General features: G+C 38.7%; 1 protein-coding gene across 1 annotated transcript; it reads left to right on the forward strand.

The window, feature by feature from the left end:
- The first annotated feature begins 3,963 nt into the window (after window positions 1-3,963).
- Window positions 3,964-22,135, forward strand: FAM98A (family with sequence similarity 98, member A). Its single transcript, XM_005867337.2, has 8 exons — window positions 3,964-4,120; window positions 7,379-7,527; window positions 10,344-10,478; window positions 14,838-15,022; window positions 16,000-16,080; window positions 16,668-16,784; window positions 20,104-20,271; window positions 20,360-22,135. Exons 1-8 carry the CDS (start codon window positions 4,068-4,070, stop codon window positions 21,047-21,049), a joined length of 1,578 nt encoding a protein of 525 aa, XP_005867399.1. The 5' UTR covers window positions 3,964-4,067; the 3' UTR covers window positions 21,050-22,135.
- The last annotated feature ends 895 nt before the right edge of the window (window positions 22,136-23,030 follow it).

Raw genomic sequence — 23,030 nt, forward strand, 5'->3', positions numbered from 1 at the left:
GGGGCAGGGTTTGGGGAGCTGGGTGACAAAGGAGAAGGAATTAAGGGGAAAAAAACAACTCATAGACACAGGCAACGGTATGGTGATTCTCAGAGGGAAAGGGAAGTCGGGGGAGGTAGAAGAAAGTCATCCCAATAAATTCAATTAAAAAATAAAATAAAAAATTTCCCTTCTATAGATTTTAGAAGTAACTTTATTTTTCTTTTGTTAATCCTGAAAGAAGGGGGGGGGGGGGGGAGAGGAAGGAGAGAGAGAGAGAGAGAGAGAGAGAGAGAGAGAGAGAGAATTGGTTGCCTCCCACATGCACCCCCCCACACCAGGCCAGGGGATTGAACCTGCAACTCAGGTACATGCCCTTGACTGGGAATGGAAACCATGACCCTTCATTGCACAGGCCGATGCTCTAACCACTGAGCAATGCCGGCCAGGGCAGAAGTAACTTTCTTAAGAATCTCAGCTGCATAAATTTTTTAAATATATATATTTCTTTATTGATTTCAGAGAGGAAGGGAGGAGAGAGAGAGATAGAAACATCAATGATGAGAGAGAATCATTGATCGGCTGCCTCCTGCATGCCCCCTACTGGGGATCGAGCCTGCAACCCAGGCGTGTGCCCTTGGCCGGAATCGAACCTGGGAGCTTTCAGTCCGCAGGCTGAAGCTCTATCCACTAAGCCAAGCCAGCTAGGGCTGCATAAATTTTTAACTATTACATAATTAAAAATTTCCCTTATAATAATATTTAAGGTTATACATAAAAAGATGTTCCTCTGAAAATTGATACCAGTTTTCATTTCAATTTTCCCCCATATATTTTTCTCATAAGTATAAAATATGATTTCTCTTTTACTTTTTTCAAGAAGATCTGGAAAGGCTGGTCTTTAAACTAAGGTCATTCATAATTTCAAGTTGAACACCTTCTACACAGAAAATTCATCTCTTAAAGATACCTGATGGACTTTAGACAACTGTGTTAGAAAATCCTTTTGTTATGGAATGTGGAATTTATGAAACTGGCACGGAAGTGACAGTCGGACACTGAGGTTCGGGAAAGAGCCTTTAATTCAAGCAGCACTGCTAGTTCAGGGGACTCTAAGATCCAGATCCTGAAGCGCCTGGACAATGAGATTTTCTTTCTATATATTAAGGGGGTTAAAAAGAACCAAACAGGGCAGAGAAAGATTTACTGTGCTTAGCAGATATCTTATAGAAAGCTTGCAGCCTTGAGCACAGCATAGCTCAGATACCCAGGAGACACCTGGCATGGGAGGAACTAAGGATGGACCAGGCCAGTCTCCCCATTCTTTCACAAATGGAGTTAATTATCAGCTAGCAAGAGAGTGCAGTAGAAAGCAGGTTGCTGGGACTAATTCAGATTGCTAGCCCCCCGAAAATGTCTCATTTTCCCTGTCACTTTCTTATAATGATCTGAATAAAAAACCAGGGCTCAATAATTCCCAAATCAGTGTTCTTTTCATTCTGTTAAATTTTGGTTTGAATGAGGTCTTTAGATATCCTAATTACAACATAAATACAAACAAATGCAAAATAAAATGCAAAAGATTTCTTGTAGATCCTATAAAAATGATAGAAATATTTACTTTTTTCCCTTTTCTATTGAGACAATATTTACTTTTAGAAGCATTGTTTTTATTGCAGCAAGATCTATTACAGACCTATTTTAAATAATATATTTTAAAAATCCCTTTGTGTTGGTTACCTTCCCTTTAATCTAACAATTTGTATTAGAAAAATAAATTTAGGGGACTCATCACTTGCTCACTAATAGTGTTACAATTTACATGGAAAATTGAGTCAAGAATGAAACTTTTTTTCCCAAACTGATTTTGCATTAAGCATTACTTTTTATTTGGCACCTTCTACAACCCTATGAGAATAAATTATTATTCCATTTTTATTATAAGGTAATCATGTACAACATATACAAGCTTACATAAATTCAAATAGCTCGATATTCCTATATTTTCACATCTAGCCTATAAATCCTTATTTGAATAGTCAAGTAGGAAGGAATATGGATTCAGATATGCCTCAAAATACATTTCTTATTGGTCTTATCATTTTACCTGATCATAAAGCTACTGAGTGAGCCTTACTGCCATCTGTATAATGGAAGTAATACTTACACAGCCTTATGATGACTGAGTAAAATAATATGGATCAAGGAAGTAATACAATGTCAAGCATAATAAATGTTAATTCCTCACCCCCTCCTCCAGATGATGCAAATTCAGGAACTTAAGGTATAGGGGATATTTATCCATTAGACACAAAAATGTTTGAAGATTACAAAAAAACACACACCCTGGTACCAATTAGAAAACTAATTAAATGCCTACACAATGCAATATTATACCAATTTATGCTTTAATATAATTTTTTAAATATGCCATCATCTTGAAAACTTTTTTATTTCATTTTTTTTCAATAATTTCTAAGCATATACCCAACCAATAACTATCAAGAAATCATAACCCACCGTGAATTGAATGTTACACCCAGGCAAATAATATCAAAGGCAATTGCAGGACAGGAAAAAAAAAAGTGTATTCACTGTCTAAAGTGCATGAATTTAAATATATTCTATTCTTTTTGTTATGCAGTGAAGCCCTTCTCTGCCCCACCCTTTAAAATAAGATTCTTAGTGTCTGAAGGTCTTAAGAAGTCAGAGAATGCAAAGCGGGGAGTGCAACAACTTTCTGAATATGACCACGACAAAGGAACGTTTCCTGCTCCCTGATCCTCAAAACACGTCTCCTGCAACCACAAGGAAATCAAAACGCATTTACTGTATATGCCATTCTCAGCACTTGTCCCGTTTACGTCTCCGAAGCTTAAGAATTTTCCCCTTCTCCATGGCCCGCAGCTAAGGCGAGCACACGCTGGCAGGGTGCGGACAACCCCTCCCGCCACTCCCTGAGGTCCAACATTGTTTCACAGACAACACCCACCCGAATCTAGAGACCCCCCGACTCCTCCCCCGTTCGCCTCGCCCCAAGATTCACATGTTTGCGTAAAGCAAGTTAAGAGAAACTAGAACGCTGCCCCCGCTAACCTCCCCCCTCCCCGCGTTGCCTGGTCCCCACGCCCGGCTGCCACGCTCAATAATTTCTAAGCATATACCCAACCAATAACTATCAAGAAATTATAACCCACCGTGAATTGAATGTTACACCCAGGCAAATAATATCAAAGGCAATTGCAGGACAGGAAAAAAAAAAGTGTATTCACTGTCTAAAGTGCATGAATTTAAATATATTCTATTCTTTTTGTTATGCAGTGAAGCCCTTCTCTGCCCCACCCTTTAAAATAAGATTCTTAGTGTCTGAAGGTCTTAAGAAGTCAGAGAATGCAAAGCGGGGAGTGCAACAACTTTCTGAATATGACCACGACAAAGGAACGTTTCCTGCTCCCTGATCCTCAAAACACGTCTCCTGCAACCACAAGGAAATCAAAACGCATTTACTGTATATGCCATTCTCAGCACTTGTCCCGTTTACGTCTCCGAAGCTTAAGAATTTTCCCCTTCTCCATGGCCCGCAGCTAAGGCGAGCACACGCTGGCAGGGTGCGGACAACCCCTCCCGCCACTCCCTGAGGTCCAACATTGTTTCACAGACAACACCCACCCGAATCTAGAGACCCCCCGACTCCTCCCCCGTTCGCCTCGCCCCAAGATTCACATGTTTGCGTAAAGCAAGTTAAGAGAAACTAGAACGCTGCCCCCGCTAACCTCCCCCCTCCCCGCGTTGCCTGGTCCCCACGCCCGGCTGCCACGCAGCCAGTCCGCCTGCCCTTCTTTGGGCTGCCGGCTTCACTACTCAGTAACACGCATGTGCCAAACTCTGCCTCCCGGCCATCCCTCAGCCGGCAGGGGCGGGGCTATGGGCGGGACCACGTTTCTTGCGCACGCTCGGGACATGCGCAGTGCAGGGGCTGAGGCGCCAGACGTCGATTTGGAAGTTCCGGGGAGGCAGCGCATGCGCTAGCGTACGCGTTGCCGGCGAAGAGGGGAGCCTCAGGACTCGGAAATTTGAATACCACTAGCATGGAGTGCGACCTCATGGAGACTGACATCTTGGAGTCGCTGGAAGACCTGGGGTAAGAGTCCCAGAGCACGGTCTCCCGGTCCCCACACGGCCGGTCCCCGGGGCACACCTCCGGAGTCCCAGACGGAGACACCTAGCTCTCCACGCCGCACCCCGCGGCGCCTGGCTGTCGCCTCCCCTCAGGCTCCGGGACCCCAATGCCACGTCCGCTGTCTCTGCCCAACACGCTCGGGGCCCTCCGCCTGCGACGCCCCGAGGCCTGCCCGGTGCTCCTTGCAGCCTAGGTCCCCGCGCTGTTTGTCGGTCTAGCGTGTCATTGTCTGGGCACCGGTTCTCGCCCACCCCCTCTCGGAGCGCCTCTCCCGGCTCCCCATCCTCCGGCGGGACCCCCTCACTTCAGAGGTGGCCAAAGTTGATTCTCGGATTTCCTCCTTGTCCTCCGAACTCCCCGTCCTGAGCCCCCGCGCCTACCCCACCCCGTTGGTCTCAGGGCATCTTTGCCCAGTCATCTCCGCAGACACCAGGCTTCCCGGAGCCACATGTCTGCGCGCCGCGTCCGTGCCGCTCGCTCGCGGTGCCCCTCACCTGCCGCCACCTCCGTGGGAACCGCGGGCAGTTCCTCCCGCGTCTGACACGCCTCGGAGCCACTGCTGGCCCTGACTTACCCTCGGGGTCGTCTGCACGCACCAGATCCCTACCCGTTTGTGGTGTCCATTGTCTCCCCTCCTGACAGCTAGCTAACCCATAGTCGGTTCACCTAGAAGTGGGAAATGAGGCTGCTTATCTCCCTGGGTTACCCAGGTCAGAAGACTCTGTTAAAACCTGAAAACTCAGAACCTTGGGGTCACTGTGGTTTCAGAAACAAATCGTATGATTCAATATTTGGCTAGAGGTACAATGTCAATTTCTTTTTTTTTACAGATTTAGGTAGCTGTATTTATAAAGAAACAGGTCCTTTATCAAAACCTCCCCCTGGGGCTTTTGGATCACGTGGAAACCATTTAAGGGGAAACTGTGTTCTCCTTGAAGAAAGGACCCTGTGCGGGTTCCCAAAGTCTGTCCACTTGAGTAAACTTGCTGTCCGGGTAGAAATTTTTAGGAAAGGAAGTGGCAGTGCTGATCGCCTTTCTTTGTCCAAGTGGATAACCACTGTCCTTTTATATACGCTTATTTCTTTGAATAGGGTAGACGTAAAAGTGGTTCAGCAAAATGGGCTGTTTCGGTAGACATCTCACACGAAATTGCACGCTCACACCTGAAGCCATTCATTCAGTGAACAGTTTTTGAGGAACACTTGTTCCGGGCAGTGTTGGGCTGCGCAGGGATGGTACCCAGCGAGTTGGAAGAGCAGTGCACACCACCCGGATGTGCTGTGCGGAGGTGTGAGGAGGGTCCCTTGGCTGCCAAAGGAAATCAGGTCCTAGGACAGTGATGGTGAACCTTTTGAGCTCGGCGTGTCAGCATTTTGAAAAACCCTAACTTAACTCTGGTGCCATGTCACATATAGAAATTTTTTGATATTTGCAACCATAGTAAAACAAAGACTTATATTTTTGATATTTATTTTATATATTTAAATGCCATTTAACAAAGAAAAATCAACCAAAAAAATGAGTTCGCGTTTCACCTCTGACACGCGTGTCATAGGTTCGCCATCACTGCAGGAGCTTCTAAGAAGCGACCCTTAAGAGTAGTGTTGGAAGCTGTGGGATGAGAGGACGAGGTAGACCTTCTTCAAATGCAGTCATTCTGCACGGGAAGGGGTCACCTAACAGTGGGTGATGGGTGACGTTTCTTCCCATTATTCTACCTTCTTTTAACTGTGCTCTTGGGGACTCTCAAAGTAGTAATTGTAACCACTTTATTTAGTTAGGATAGGTTGTAATGTAAGCCGTGGGATTTCCTGAAAACTTGGCTATAAATGTTAACCATAACTACGTAGTTTGGTGGCATTCGATCATTAAAATTTAGTCTTCATTGATGGGTGTGTACTCTTAAAGGATTCACTGAGGAATGCTAGAATTAAATGACTATCTTTTATCTCTAATTTGGCACACGGTAGGAATTCAGTAACTCTACTTGTAAAATAAAAGAGCAAAATCTAAAAGTGGAACACAAGAAGTTTCTAGGCCTCGTCTCTTTACTCCAGTGTCTAATGTGTGCTTTTAAATCTAGATGCCAGAGATCTATAACCTCATTTTGTGTAACACTTTTTCCATTCCATTCAATGTATACACATATACACTGAGTGGCCAGATTATTATGACCGGCCAGATTATTATGACCACCCCATCAGTACTTAACTGACACTTCCAAAAATACTGAATATTGAAAACTTCCTAAGCAGATACTCTCAAGGTTTTATTATTATTATTCACCTAACTAATTCACTTCATTGTACTGATGGGGTGTTTATAATAATCTGGCCACTCAGTGTAATTGTAATTTAAAAGGATCAAGTATCGTAATTACTCTAACATTTCTATACCACTAAACATCAAATTATCTTAAGCGTACTTAATATATTATTTTTATTAATATTTTCTTTACGAAAAAATAAAGTAATCTTCTGAAGAATATATATTTTAAAATTCCTTTGAGAATGACAAAATCTTTCATTATAGCTATATCCTAGATTGGGGTTCATTATTACTATTGCCTTTTATGAATGTTTGAACATTAAGTAATTTTTTAAAATTACATTTGAATCACTTGCAAAGGATTAGGTTTCACTTGTACCAGTTCACCCAAACAGTAACTCACCAGCAATTATTAAATTAAACTTGACATTTCTCTGGTACTAGTAGGTCTTACTGGTCTTAACCGTCATTAAATATAGAAAAAGGAAATAAATGATTAATTGGAAAGTTTTGCTTTTAAAGAAAGTCATTAAAACCCTAACCTAATTGATTTCTGGAAAAATCTCAAGAAAAAATAACCTAAGTTTTATTTCTAAACTAGTAAAATATAGTATAATTAGCTATCACTTATTAATCTAGTTTTAATACTCAGTTCAGTTAGAGTAAGAAAATAAATCTTTATACAGTAAGAGCTTTCAGTTAGTGTGTAGAAGTAGACATAAATATTCACCTATATTTTGAAGGGATGAAATGCAGTTAACATTTAGCTTATTTTTCTAATGATTTAGTATAGTTCAGATTTTTATATTTCTAAGTTTAGAAACTGGTCATCATAAGATCTTTTTTAAACTATCAATTATAGAAATAATACATAAATAGTGTATATTGCGTCTGTAATATATTAGGTGTGATTCTATATTCTTATGAAGTGTGATTTCTTAACTCACCAGTTACAAGGGTCCATTGTTAGAAGATGGCGCTCTGTCTCAGGCGGTCTCTGCTGGAGCCAGTTCCCCTGAGTTTACCAAACTCTGTGCTTGGCTGGTGTCTGAATTAAGAGTGCTCTGTAAACTGGAAGAAAATGTGCAAGCAACTAACAGTAAGTAAATATCAGTTCTAGGTGCAAAATATAAAAAATAAAATTTGGGTATTGTCAATTGAACATTATCAATACTAAAGCTAAAATTTCAAGTTCTTTGTAAATATAAAAAAAAATTTTTGTAAAGCAACAGAATACTCTGCCTCCATTGTTTTTAGAGAAAAATGATTCAGAAGTTGAAAAAAAAACAAAATATAGTCATTCAACTATTATGGAAGGTGAAAAGACCCTATTATTAAGATATAGAAAAATGGAGAGAAATATAGCATATATGAACTTTCCATTCTCTGTAAAACTTGACTTATGAGATCGTAAATTGGTGGCTAGCACTAGAAATTAGGATATTTTTCTTTTTGTACTACCAGATTCTACAAGTACATATGTAAAGTAAATGCTCTGTAATTAATATATGTAGGGAGAAAGAGAACGCTTTATTAAGTTTTCTGTATAAGAATGTATCACTAGCTTTATCAAAATCAAATCCAACAGCATCAGATTTATAGCATTGAGAGCTGTTTTATATTTGCCAATTTTGTTATGGTTTTAGCAATAACAACTACTGTTTTGTTGATTCTGCAAAAGAGCTGTCCAAAGGCTTAGAACCTGAGACTCCACCATCTGGTTTCCCTCCTACCATAGGTAAACCTATAATATAATAGACAAAAGAAAAATGCCCACCTACTAATCCACTCTTATAGAGAACTATACACATAATCCCATTTTCTTTTTCACAGAATTCCATTGTGAAGAGCTCACTCTTTTAAGTTTAATATATTTAATTTGTACATATTAATTGCACTTAATTCTAATTAAGAAAAAATTTTCCCTTCATTGATTTTGAGAGAGAGGAAGGGAGAGGGATAGAGAGATAGAAAGAGGGTTGAGAGAGAAACATCATCAATCCGCTGCCTCCTGCCTGCCTCCCTACTGGGAATTGAGCCCATAACCTGGGCATATGCCCTGACTGGGAATCAAACCAGTGACCTCCTGGTTCATGGGTCAACGTTCAACCGCTGAGCCATACCGAGTGGGCCCAATTCTAATTTTTAAGGAGAGTATAGTACAATAGTAATGATAGCAGCAGCTTACATTTATTGAGTACTTATTATGTTCTGAGTACTTTACTTGTATTAACTCATTTTAACCTCAGGGCAGTCCTAGGTTTTATTACTCTTTTATATATTAAACAAGGAAACACAATGAGGTTAAATAACATCACCTAAGGCAGTGATGGCGAACCTATGACATGCGTGTCAGAGGTGTCACGCGAACTCATTTTTTTTGGTTGATTTTTCTTTGTTAAATGGCATTTAAATATATAAAATAAATATCAAAAATATAAGTCTTTGTTTTACTATGGTTGCAAATATCAAAAAATTTCTATATGTGACACGGCACCAGAGTAAAGTTAGGGTTTTTCAAAATGCTGACACGCCGAGCTCAAAAGGTTCACCATCACTGACCTAAGGTCACACAACCAGTAAGTGATAAAGCCAGGATTCAATCCCAGCAGTCAAATTTGGGAGCCATTACTCTTAACATTGCCTCTTAACCTAACATTTCAGAGATTGTAAGAACTTCTGAACAAACACCTGTGCTATATGGTAACTATTTATAACCCGGATCCCCTTTGTTTATATGAAAACACTTTATAGAAGCCAACACATAAAACAGGTAAAGTGTAGCTGTTGTAGTTGAAGTTGAGAGGGAGTACTTTTAGCACAACTCTCTCCCAGCTGCCTCTAAGGAAGTCGGTGCAACTCTGGACCTCACAGAACACAGTTTGCAAAACAATTGATAATACAGTCTTCCCATTTTATAGATGAGAAAAAGGTCTCAGGTCAAGTGACTCTCACAGTTGTTAATTTTTCCCCCACTGTGATATTGAATAGAGAGCCATCAAAATAGTAAAGAATAAAGAGCATTGTTTTTCCTTGGTTCACCCAGTATACTCTATACTTTACATGTTATAGGAATACAGAACTACAAGTCATGTTTACTACCTTCACACTTAGTCTAGAAACTAGAAATATCTGGCACAATTGAAACAACTGGATATTAGTAGTAATTACATGCTTCACTTTGTGGTTCACAGTGGGAGGAAATCAGTTAGTGCTCTAGTACCTGGGTAAAGTTTCATCAAGGAGCAAGACCACTGGACTTTGATGGAATAACTGAAATGAAGGCACAGATGTGGAAATTAGACTGACCTATGGCATTGAGGAGACTAGCCTGGCACAAGTAGAGGAAATATTTGTGGAAGTAGTAGGTAACTATTACAAACATAATCTGGGAAGGGCAAAGTAGAGAGGCTATGCTTTAAAGACAGAAAAATGTGGCCTAGCCGGTTTGGCTCAGTGGATAGAGCGTCAGCTTGTGGACTGAAGGGTCTTGGGTTCGATTCCAGTCAGGGCACGTTACCTCGGTTGCAGGCTCCTCCCCACCCCGGTGCCCTGGTTGGGCTCTTTCAGGAGGCAACCAATTGATGTGTTTCTCTCACATAGATGTTTCTCTGTCTTTTCCGCTCTCTTCCACTCTGTCTAAAAATCAATGGAAAATATCCTCGGGTGAGGATTAAAACAAAGAAAGAAAAAGTCGATTAGATGAGGTAGAGATTAGCCATTAAAGGTTCTCAAATAAGGGAATAACCTAATGAAAGTATTTAAGGAAGAAATTGTCAGTGGCGTGAGAAAGGATGAATTAGAAGAAAAAGGAACTTTTGTTAGGAAAATCTTATTAAGAATTTCAATTTATACATGTGTGTATGCTAATGGGAAAAACATTTTTATTAAATAAGATGATTTAATTCTTCAAAGGCCCGAATGAAGCTGAAGAATTCCAACTTGAGGTGAGTGGGCTACTAGGGGAGATGAACTGTCCATACCCTTCACTGACTTCTGGGGATGTGACCAAGCGCCTTCTCGTTCAGAAGAACTGCCTCCTTTTGCTCAGTAAGTTCATGGCTACTAGAATGTAGCTATTATTTTCTGTTTATGTTTTCCAAGACTAATAAACTAGTTGTTACTGTTTTGTTTTAGTGTGGATTTAATTCAGAATACTTATTTTAAAGAAACCTTGATTAAATTTCCAGCTTAGAAGCTATTGGGTCTGTGCGCTGGTAGCAGAGTTGTTTTGTAATTGCTACTCATTTATCGTTGTGCTTCACCTACTGTGACCAAAGGTAGTGCTGGAGTGTTGTTCAATGTGTGATCATTAAACCTTAGCGTTCTAGACTGGAAGCACATTTTAAAATAGACTGGGAAAACTGTGGGAATAATGAAGTTTTTTGTTTTTTAAATTAAAATATTTTCTTGTTGATGTTTTTTTGTTGTTGGGTAATTGGTTAAGGGTGTTGGTTTTGTTTGTAAATGTAAAATTTTCTGCAATAATATTTGCTTTGTTCCTGTACTTACCCATCATTGAGGGAAATAAATTATTATAAAAAGTTCTTTCCTTCCATGTTTTGTCTATACTAACTACTATTTCTCTCTTCACCCTGAAAAACAGTAAGTAAACTCACAAATTTTGCTGTCTTAAACTCTCCAATAAATTCAGAGAATAGTATTAACTCAGAATTGTTGTAGCATTCTGAGACACATTTAGATTAAGCTTCGGTTAGCTGAGTAGTACAGTTCTTATTATGACGAACACAAATAAGAGTATTTTTAAAATATTTGTCTTTACAACTGTACTATGTTTTCTAGAAAATGCTATAACTCTAATTTTGAAGGTACAATTTAAAAAAAAGTGTTCATAGCCATTATACTGAACACTAATTATTCCAGAGTCACTTTTTTTTTAAATATGGAATGTTTTGTGAATTTGCATGTCATCCTTGCACAGGAGCCATGCTAATCCCCGTATTGTTCCAGTTTTAGTATATGTGCTGCCGAAGTGAGCATCAGAATCACTTTCTTAACTTCCCCTTTGCCAAATGATTGTTACCGGGGGATATGCCCTTAAGATTAGATACTGCTTTAGGTACTGATACTGCTGCAGTAGTTCTGTGCATGCATGCAGTAATCTTCAAATCATATAGTTTCTGTAACTGGCTCAGCCACAGTGTGCTCAGTGATTCTTTGGCAGCACTGTTTATCGTTACCAACACCTAATATTTGGCACTTAGAACATGTTATCTTACATAGCAGGACAACAGCTGTGTGGAAAGGTTAGTAATAACCCTGAGTAGCTAATTCTTTCCAAGAGCTCAGAGTTTGGCCTTTTTAGTGCTGATATTTATGAAAACCACTTTGAATATAAATCTTTATAAAATACCTTTAACTCTTTCATCTTTCTTAAGCAGACTGCACAGAACATGATCATTTTGGGTCAATATTAATAGACTGTTTTAATGTGCTATCACCTCAAAAGCTTTTCAAGAATATGCAACTATTTGCTCAACTGAATGACTGAGTCAGCTAAAGTTTACTCTGCTCTTTGTGTTCTTCACACATACACACTACTCACCTCCCTCCTTATCTTTGCTTTTGCCGTTTCCCCTTTTCTGAAATATTCCCCTCAGTTTGTTTTCTCTCTTTCATGCTAATGTTTATGTACATGTACTCATTCTCTACTTGCTCCGTATGAATATTTTGTGTCTTTCCCAAGTATCAGTTGTCACATGTTGATGCTATAATTTGATTTACTTCTTCCAGCACCCTTACCTTACTGATTTGAATCTTTGAATATATTGTGTTTTGAGGGGTAAAAAATAAACTAACCTCATTGGAATTGTTAGTAAAATAAAATAGTCTTCGAATGAGTGGCTAAAAAACTCTCCTGTGTCATATTAAGAACAATTTTAACCATTCGTTGGCCTTTCTGGTTGTCAGAACATTTCCCTTAGGTAAAATAAGTCATTTCTAAGTTTCTAATAGATGAAAAACTATTCATCTTTTTATGCATTTATTCTTTATTCCTTACTAGATTGTCAGTAGAGGTAATCTTTTTGTTTGTTTTGCATTAAATATCCAGTCAGTGCCTTTCCTAGTACTTTGAACACACCAGCTACAGTTAGTGCTTTTTGATGGTAATTGTATTGGGGAACTAATTTCGTGAATACCTGTGCTACTTTGTCCTAAATTTAGAGAACAAATTTATTAAATCATATAACATGATTTTCTAGAACAAGGGTTGGCAAACTCTTTCTTAAAGGTCCAGGTAATAAGCATTTTCAGCTTTGTGGACCAGAAAATCTCTGTCACAACTCTTAACTGTGCTGCTATATAGCGTGTAAGCAGCTGTAGGCGATACGAAACAGAGGAATGTGGCAGTGTTTCAAAAACACCTTATTTATAAAAACTGGTTATTTTCATGACAGTGGGGAGTTTTACTGTTTTGATCTTTTAACTCATTCCTTATAGATTGTCAGTAGAGGTAATCTTTTTTGTTTGTTTTGCATTAAATATCCAGTCAGTGCCTTTCCTAGTACTTTGAACACACCAGCTACAGTTAATGCTTTTTGATGGTAATTGTATTGGGGAACTAATTTCGTGAATACCTGTGCTACTTTGTCCTAAATTTAGAGAACAAATTTATTAAATCATATAACATGATTTTCTAGAACAAGGGTTGGCAAACTCTTTCTTAAAGGTCCAGGTAATAAGCATTTTCAGCTTTGTGGACCAGAAAATCTCTGTCACAACTCTTAACTGTGCTGCTATATAGCGTGTAAGCAGCTGTAGGCGATACGAAACAGGAATGTGGCAGTGTTTCAAAAACACCTTATTTATAAAAACTGGTTATTTTCATGACAGTGGGGAGTTTTACTGTTTTGATCTTTTAACTCATTCAGTTTGCTGTATGGAACATGTTAAGATTTGATCAAACCCATTTAGAATTACCTTTCCAGAAACTCAGCTGTATATATTGTTCTAGAATAGGAGTTGGCAGCTTTTCAGAAATGACCTGCCAAAATTATGATCCCTCTACTTCTAGCATTACACCTTGGGTATAGGACATAAGATATTCAGGCTATCATTCCTCTGTCCTTCTAAACTTAAAAGCCCCCAAAATGGCTTTTTTTCAAAACCATTTTTCTCATATTATCAGGAGGTTCTCATTTGGTCACATTCCTGAAGTCCTGAAATCCACATGATTACTAATTGTTTTATAAAAACGTAAATGTCCTTAGGAAGGTTAAAGGAATAAGATTGAATATTTGTATCTTCACCTTAATTACCTGAAGCAGATTGCAGCCCTCATTATCCATGACTGAAATCAACACACACGGGATGATACTGATACAAAAGGACTCTGCCAAGAAAGGATTTGAAACTTGTTGTTTTCACAGGAGGGGATGAGAATGAGGAGAGCAGGGGGAAGGGAATACTGAGAAGAATATAGATGGAAGAGGGGGGTTTATTTTGAACAGCCAGAACGTGACATTAGGCTGCTGGACACCATTAGAAAGGAACTTTTGGGAGTTTGGTGCCTTCCCCCTTCTCCTGTACATTAAACTTTGATTACTTAAAAATGTTGTTTCACGCCAATTCTAAACAGACTTCCTAAGTATTGTATGGTTAGAGGAACATATAATTATACCAGAGGCCCATTGCACGACATTCGCACTCTTGGACATTCTCCCTCTTGCAGTCCGGGACCCCTCGGTGGACATCCCCTGAGGGGTCCTTAGCGCTGTCACTGCTGCGCTTGCCAGCTGTGAGCCTGGCGGCAGTGGCGAGAGCCCTCTCCGGCCTCCAAAGCAGTGCTAAGGAGCATCAAGCCCTGCTTCTGGCTGAGCAGCGCTCCCCCTGTGGGAGCGCACTGACCACCAGGGGGCAGCTCCTGCGTTGAGCGTTTGCCCCCTAGTGGTCAGTGCGCGTTATAGTGACCGGTCGTTCCGCCGTTCAGTCACTTTGCTGCATATTAGCCTTTTATTATATAGGATCACTGGTGCATGTCAGTGGTGAGAAGTAAAAAAATAACCTTTTTAATTGTCACTGAAAATTTGCCACCTGCCACCTTTTGCAAATTTGTCAACAGATGCCAACCCCTGTTCTGTAGATTCCTTAATAGTAGAATGCAAGAATCCAGATTTTTAGATGTCAGCTACCTTGATCCTTTGGTTTCAAAGAAGAATCACTTATTTTTAAATTAGCCTTTAAATATATATTGATTAAATACCTGTGTTACAGAATCAGTTTATATGCCATGTCACTTGAGGTAAATATGGTTTTCCTTTCTTGTTTTTATCCATTCTTGCAGCTTTAAAAGTTACATATCATTAGGTCTATAGAGTTGTGACTCCAGACTTATGACTATTAACTGTAGCTGTATCTCATTTTGAAATCTTATTTTGTTTACTTCAGCATACCTCATCTCAGAACTAGAAGCTGCCAGAATGCTCTGTGTGAATACTCCTCCAAAAAAAGCTCAAGAAGGAGGCGGTAGTGAGGTCTTTCAAGAGTTGAAAGGCATATGTATTGCTCTAGGAATGTCCAAACCTCCAGCCAATATAACTATGTTCCAATTCTTCAGCGGGATTGAAAAAAAAGTAAGACCTTTAGTACCAGATTGTAGTGTATTAAAGGCATAGTCCTACATTTGTTTGAAATGAAGCAAGTTAATTTCTCTTAATGGGAACCTAATGTGCATATTATTAAGTAATTGTTACTAAATGAGTTTTGGGTTTTAAATCCTAGATGCCTTAAAGAGAAGTCAGTATTTTAGTGTGTGTTTTTTTAACATGTTAGCATGTTTCTTTTTCAAAAAGAAAACTTGACACTTGGATTTATAAGCTGAAATAAGCTAGATATAATGTAAAAAGAATTAAGTCCTTTAAAAATTATTTTATAATTGAACTTTAATGCAATTAACTTTTAAAGTCTTTATCATTAAATGTTACCACCCTCCCCATTGACTGGACAGAAAAGGATGTTAATGTTCTTGTTTTTAATCCACTCACTTCGAGTCTTATAAAGTTTCAATTGGCGATTTAGATTTCTTGACTGCTAACATAATCTAGTACGTGAAAATAATTTATGCCACACATTATCAACCATGAAGGGGTTTTAAAAAATTAATGAATAAAAGAGGATGATATTTGTTATAGCAGAGTTACTCTCTGTATGCATATCTGTTGGACTCTAAGAATTGGTACATTAGCATTATGGGGCAGATGGACACCATGATGCACAAATCTGGCTGAACTCTACAGGGGAGCAGCAGTGTATCCATAGTCCCTATTTTTCTGTGTGTTCATTCATTCCTTCAGGAAATACCCATTCAGTGCCTGCCGTTGTCAGGCACTGTCGTAGGTGCAGTGAAGGAATCATGCTTCCATAGGCACGAGAGGAGTGGGCCAGCGAGTGTCTTTATTGTGTGGGTCTTGTACATTTCAAAACATCCTCCGCCTTTCCCTCTGTCAGGAATCTTCTTTTGATGGCAAGATATGATGGGACTTAGGAAGATGAGGAGGATATGTGTTACTTTTACGTTTGTTTATTCATTCATTTATGTTTTTTGTGTCAGTTAAAGGAAACATTAGCAAAAGTTCCACCTAATCATGTGGGAAAGCCTTTATTGAAGAAGTCATTGGGACCGGCCCACTGGGTGAGTAGCGATCATCTGTGGAGTGAATTTGCAAGGAATCATCCATCTATCCTATGACATTTATGTTGACCCTACAGTGGGTGCTTTTTAAGTTATTTTTTCTAATGTAGTTTCCTAGATGGACATTCTTAGAATCAGTTGTGAATCTTAAGATTTGTGCAGCAAATAATTTTATTTAAGATTAGAGACACTTATAATTTGTAAATATTTCATACAGCTGATTAAAATGAATAGAAGTTCAGTATGATGCATGTTTCTAATTGCCAAATGGGTTGCCTTCAAGCCAAAAACTTCATTGGGCTGAGCTTCACACAATGGATTATCGGAAAGCTAAATCATACTTTTGTACTGTACATATCTGTTATTATGTTTTGAGACATTATTTTGCATATCATTTTCTTAATTTATAACTTTTATTATATTTATTGAATAACTATTTTGTGCTAAGTGCTGGGATTCAGGTATGAATGAAACAGATAGTTTCTGCCCTTTTGAAACAAGGGTCAAGCAGGTTTAAATTCTAACTTCTTTTTTATTTTTATTATTATTTTTTTAAATTCTAACATCTTAAAAATGTTTTGTTTCAGGAAAAGATAGAAGCAATTAACCAAGCCATAGCCAATGAATATGAAGTTCGGAGAAAGCTGCTAATAAAACGTTTGGATGTCACTGTCCAGTCTTTTGGTTGGTCTGACCGAGCTAAGGTACACATTAAATAATTTAAAAGAGCAGAGTATTTATAGACTTGATCCTTAAGCATTCCTAGTACAGTTTAGATAAGTGGAAACTACAAGAGAAATACATAGGAAACACACAGAGGAACCTTTCTTTTCAATATTGTTCAGCAAAACCGGTATGTAATAGACCCTACTTGAAGTGAAGTACTCATATGTGAGAGAAATGGAGAGAGTTTCTGAAGATTACTAAAATAATTTTTAAAAATTATTTGACAATTTAATTTCATTGGATTTAGAAAGACCAAATATTATGATCTATAGAATTGGAGAATAAGACTTATTTTAGCTTAAATGAGATAATCCAGTTAAAGGTCTTAGTCATTCAACAGTAGATATTTATTAAATAATTGCTATATGATCAGTAAGTGGGAATTAATGAATGATTAATTGATTAATTTAACCTTAAAACCCTGAAATGGAACTAAATCTTGAATTTTTGTGGCGGTTGGTCCAAATGTTAGTATGAGATGTTCCCTTAATAGTGCATTCAATTTTTTAAAAATATATTTTTATTGATTTGAGAGAGGAAGGGAGAGCGAGAGAGAGAAAGAAACATCAGTGATGAGAGAATAATTGACTGGCTGCCTCATGCACGCCCCCCACTGGGGATTGAACCCGCAACCCAGGCATGTGCCCTGATCAAGAATGGAACCATGACCTCCTAGTTCATAGATCAATGCTCAACCACTGAGCCACACCAGCTGGGCAATGCATTCATTTTTAAAAATAGATTGTTCTCTGAATTTTAGTGAATTGACTTAGTAAGTGCTTTTATTTAGTTCTCCAATAATCTTGCTAATATGTTAGTTTCACAAAAATCTTGAAACCTTAGCAAAGTCCTATTTGACTAAATTGTAGGGGTAGATACCTATTGGGTTATAGCATTTTAGTATTGGAAGGAGGTCTTAGAGATCAGTCTTATAACTCCCCTCATTTTGTAACTAAAAAAAGATGGCACCCTAACCGGTTTGGCTCAGTGGATAGAGCGTCGGCCTGCGGACTCAAGGGTCACAGGTTTGATTCCTGTCAAGGGCATGTACCTTGGTTGCGGGCACATCCCCAGTGGGGAATGTGCAAGAGGCAGTTGATCGATGTTTCTCTCTCATCGATGTTTCTAACTCCCTATTCCTCTCTCTTCCTCTCTGTAAAAAATCAATAAAATATATTAAAAAAAAAAAAAAGATGGCAACCTAGATAAATGGGAGCCTGCCTAATATCTCACAGCAAGTCAATAGTATCAGGAGTAAACTGTTCTCTTCTGTGATTGCTGTTTAAGAAATACAAGTCCTTCCTTAAATTACCTTTGATAAAAATAATCATTTCACCCTCAGCATAGTAGATAAATTTTAAATAAATAAATAATCTACAACTTTCAGCTAGAGAAACATATGATGATTGATGAAAGTGCACTGACGGAGACATTGATACTGTGGTTTAGTCTTGGGTAGCCATCAGTGGACTTGACAGTGGGCACCCTGGTACTCTGAGCTTCCGTTTACTCTCATTTTTGACATCTTTAAAGTGCTGGGTTTAATCTAGGTGATATTTAAGATTCTGTTGAACTATAATACACAATGATTGTATGAAATATATAAATATATTGAGGATAAGGAAGGCCTATACAAATTATTTAACTTGCACAAATCTACTTTTTCATTTAATGGAATTTATGTACTGATACCTCATTTCGAAACTTCGTTTTAAATTACTTTGTAGAAATTATTTTAATATGTACAAAGTGAACTTTTATTTCATATGAAATAAAATTTGTGTACTTATATCTCACTTTGAAATTGCACTTTAAATCAGTTTTATTTGAAACGTTTTCTCAAAGGTATTTGTTTCCATACAACAAACATTGATTGAGTACTTATTTAGGTACAATAGTGACTCTAAGAAAAATAAATATAAGATATTCAGGAAACATTCCCTAAACTATGGAATGACAATTTTTTTATTCTTTTCATTATTAAATCTTTAAAAATGAAAGTCACAGATCATCTCATTGTCTTAACTACAATAGCTGTTTGCATTTTTAGTATCTTTCTTTGTTCATATGTTTAATCATAGTAAATTACTTTTTTACATTCTATTTTGTTATATAATGTAATCCAAATATTTACATCAATATTTGAGTACCTGCATATAACCAAAAGGCATACCAAATATTTTTGTTCTTGTGCTGACTTGCTGTGTATTGTAGTTGTAGCTGTTGCTTCTATAATTTAATAGATAGGGATTGTTGCTATTTCCCAAAATTTAGGTTACTCTAATTTGCATTTATTGAAAGTGTTTTATATTTGTTTGAACTTACATTCTCTTGTGTGAATTTTGTCTTTATATATTTTTTTAATGTATTTTATTGATTTTTTTACAGAGAGGAAGGGTGAGGGATAGAGAGTTAGAAACATCGATGAGAGAGATCGATCAGCTGCCTTCTGCACCCCCCCCAGTGGGGATGTGCCCGCAACCAAGGTACATGCCCTTGACCAGAATCGAACCTGGGACCCTTGAGTCCGCAGGGAAGGGTGAGGGATAGAGAGTTAGAAACATCGATGAGAGAGATCGATCAGCTGCCTTCTGCACACCCCCCAGTGGGGATGTGCCCCCAACCAAGGTACATGCCCTTGACCGGAATCGAACCTGGGACCCTTCAGTCCACAGGCCGACGCTCTATCCACTGAGCTAAACCGGTTCGGCGTCTTTATATTTTTAATTTATCTTTATTGGTCTGGTGTTTGAAATAGATTTAAATAACTTGCCCAAGTTTTCTAATTTCCCAGTGATTTGTCTTTCTCCTTAGATCTAACAACCTTAATCATTACTTACACTTCTACTAATGGTTAAGATAGATCCTTTGTCCTTATTTATTATTTATACCAGAGGAAAATATTAAATAGGAAGGGATCACTTTTGTAAGAAATGTATCATGTTGTGTTAGCATAATTAGTCACAGGTAACAAATTTTTTATCTCATAATAAGCAAATATGGGAATATTAAAAAGCAACTATCTGAGACCAATGGCAGGGGTGACCTTCATATTCCCAAATTACCCCTCTACCCCCTGGGTACCTCTTCTTTACCCCAAAAATATTCATAATCATTTCTTGCTGTACTATAATAGAGTTCTTGACTAGGTAGGAGCAATGGTGAGTATATAACTTTTCCCCTTGAGCCTCCTAAATATTATTACCAGACATTTTGGAAATCTTTTAACTTACTGAATATGAGTGTTTATATTCATTTTGAAAACTGACATTTTCTTTGAACATTTTCTTCCAACAGAGTCACACAGAGAAATTAGCAAAGGTCTACCAACCAAAACGTTCGGTCTTATCTTCTAAAAGTACTATTTCTGTTGCTCACCTTTTGGCTGCAAGACAAGACTTGTCAAAGATTCTAAGGACAAGCAGTGGTTCTATAAGAGAAAAGTCTGCCTGTGCCATCAATAAGGTAATTAGAGTACCTTTATCTTTTTTTCCAATACAGGTATTTCTGTTTACAAAATAAAATGGTTTAAAATGCCTTTCTTCTCCTGCAGGTGTTGATGGGCAGGGTGCCTGACAGAGGCGGTAGACCCAATGAAATTGAGCCTCCGCCCCCAGAGATGCCACCGTGGCAGAAAAGGCAGGATGGCCCCCAGCAGCAAGCAGGAGGCCGAGGCGGAGGGAGAGGTGGTTATGAACATTCCTCATACGGAGGACGAGGAGGTCATGAACAAGGAGGGAGAGGTGGACGTGGTGGCTATGACCGTGGAGGCTACGACCGTGGTGGCTACGACCACGGTGGCCGAGGGGGAGGAAGAGGAAATAAGCATCAAGGAGGCTGGACAGATGGAGGGAGTGGAGGAGGAGGTGGCTACCAAGATGGTGGTTATCGAGATTCGGGCTTCCAGCCAGGTGGCTACCATGGTGGCCACGGTGGTGGCTATCAAGGTGGTGGTTATAGTGGCTTCCAAACAACTACTTATACAGCAAGTGGATACCAGGGTGGTGGATACCAGCAGGACAATAGATACCAAGATGGTGGGCACCATGGTGATCGAGGCAGTGGTCGTGGAGGGAGAGGTGGGCGTGGAGGCCGAGGCGGACGCGGAGGCCAGGGAGGTGGTTGGGGAGGGAGGGGGAGCCAGAATTATCACCAAGGGGGACAGTTTGAACAGCACTTCCAGCACGGTGGTTATCAGTATAATCACTCTGGATTTGGACAAGGAAGACATTACACTAGTTGAGGCTACAGAACCTTACATTTTGCTAGAGCTCAAGTAATAGAAACTTAGTTTAAGAATCCTGAGTCCAGTGTGGATTTTGAATGTGAGACCACAGGTGGCAGAATCCAATTCTGTTGGATTTTTTTTTTTAATGGGCTTACATAATGCTGTTTATTTGAGAAACACGTACAACATCGCTCCTTTGTATGAAGAATTTTTTTAAAGGTAATTAAAATTGCCTTTAATTGACCAGTAGACTAATTCCACAGTCAACATGCATACTTTTTTGAAGAAATTACTTGAATAAGTAGTTTTCAATATACAGTTTTGAAAATGAGGATTCTCCTAGATTTTTTTAGATTTACAACTAGGAAGCCTTCCTCATATTAACAACCCATTTATATGTGTTTTCCTTATACTATTCTAATGTCTGTTTTGCAAGCACAGTTTCCACCCTGGTTGGCTTTTTATTTGGAGAGGTTATGCCACATTTGCTTCCTGATAGAACTTTTAGGTCAGTTCCTATTAACTGAGCTCTTCTGCAGATAGCACATTCAGTAGCCTTATCCTCTTGATGGAATATTATACCACAAGCGGAACTCAGAAAACCTTGAACGTGGCCAAAATCCGTCAAGATTATAAAAGCAGACTAAGTTGTGAGTCTATTGTACATGTAGGCATTTAGTGAAGTATAGCAATTCAAACTGACCTGCATTCATTCAAAACAAGTTCCTCCTTCAACCCTATTTTTACTTGAAATCTGCTAGAAGAAACAGCAAACTGAAATTTGTTTTATGCACGAGTTAATACCACTGGCTCAGCAAATACAATTTAGTTTGCTTTGAGCAGGAGACTTTTTTTTTTGTAACGTTAAGAAATGCACTACAGAGAAAGAGGACAGATTTTTGCTTAGTGCAGGAGGCCCTTTATTATTGCTGCAGAAAACAAAAGCCTGGCTGAGCTGATGTTTTACATTCTCCTTTACTGAAACCTACACGACGCTTCTTGCTGGGTTTTTGTATACTTAAACATTGTCAAGCTGTGAAAGAAAATGGCTGGAGGTGTGCTTTGTGTGAAAGGTGAGCAATAAAGTATCTGTACGTTCTCTCTGGTGTTTGAGTTTTATTTTAGCTACTTTTTAAAAGGAATTATTCTGCATAATTGCTTCAAGCTTATGAACTAAGGCCTATGTTCGCCACCCTTCTCCACCCCCCCATCCCCACCCACACCCCCACACAGGGAGATTGCTGAATGTTCTCTTAAAACAATTTGTAGTGAAAGATAATGTTTACCCTAGAACCTTAAATAAATTGAAAAAGAGCTGTTTCCAAATTTACCTTTTACTGTGTTATAGCTAGAAAATGTCATTACTCATATGTGGCCACTGGGTGTAGCTGTTGCTACACAGTGTATTAGGCACAGGTAAATTATGGCCCCATCTTTTAGGGATTTTGTTTTATGTTCTCCATTCTTCCTAATAATGAGGAACATTTTTCTTAAAAGGAAGAGATTGAAAATATAAATATGTTTGTAAAAAAGAGAAATAGTATTTCCTGTTTCTACTAAATTGGTTTTTTAGAGTAAGGAATCAACTTGTCTTGCCATTAAAAATATCCTATTTGCTGTTGAGATAAGCACATTGCTTTGATAACTAAACATTTTTGAAAGTCTCCCTTGATCTTTTTGTTAACTTTACCTGTTCGTTAGATTTTTTGGCTACCTAAGTTCTGTCTTAAAAGTTTTAAGTTTTGGTCTCTGTTGTTATAATACTTAGTATAATTATGAGTTTTTAAAAATATATTTTCATTGATTTCAGAGAGGAAGGGAGAGAGAGAGAAACATCAAGGATGAGAATCATTGATCGGCTGCCTCCTGCACGCCCCCTACTGGGGATCAAACCTGCAACCTGGGCATGTGCCCTCGACCAGAATCAAACCCAGGAACCTTCAGTCTGCAGGCCAATGCTCTATCCACTGAGCCAAACCGGCTAGGGCAGGAGTTT

This window comes from Myotis brandtii, unplaced genomic scaffold, assembly GCF_000412655.1.
Source record: "Myotis brandtii unplaced genomic scaffold, ASM41265v1 scaffold25, whole genome shotgun sequence".
In the NCBI taxonomy this organism is placed as follows: Eukaryota; Metazoa; Chordata; class Mammalia; order Chiroptera; family Vespertilionidae; genus Myotis; species Myotis brandtii.

What these genes read in the sequence shown, in the direction of transcription:
- FAM98A (XM_005867337.2), top strand. Translation starts at nt 4,068, where the DNA reads ATGGAGTGCGACCTCATGGAGACTGACATCTTGGAGTCGCTGGAAGAC. An exon ending in AAATGTGCAAGCAACTAACA is followed by an intron (nt 7,528 to 10,343) that starts GTAAGTAAATAT and finishes AATTCTTCAAAG; the next exon opens with GCCCGAATGAAGCTGAAGAA. An exon ending in CATTGGGACCGGCCCACTGG is followed by an intron (nt 16,081 to 16,667) that starts GTGAGTAGCGAT and finishes GTTTTGTTTCAG; the next exon opens with GAAAAGATAGAAGCAATTAA.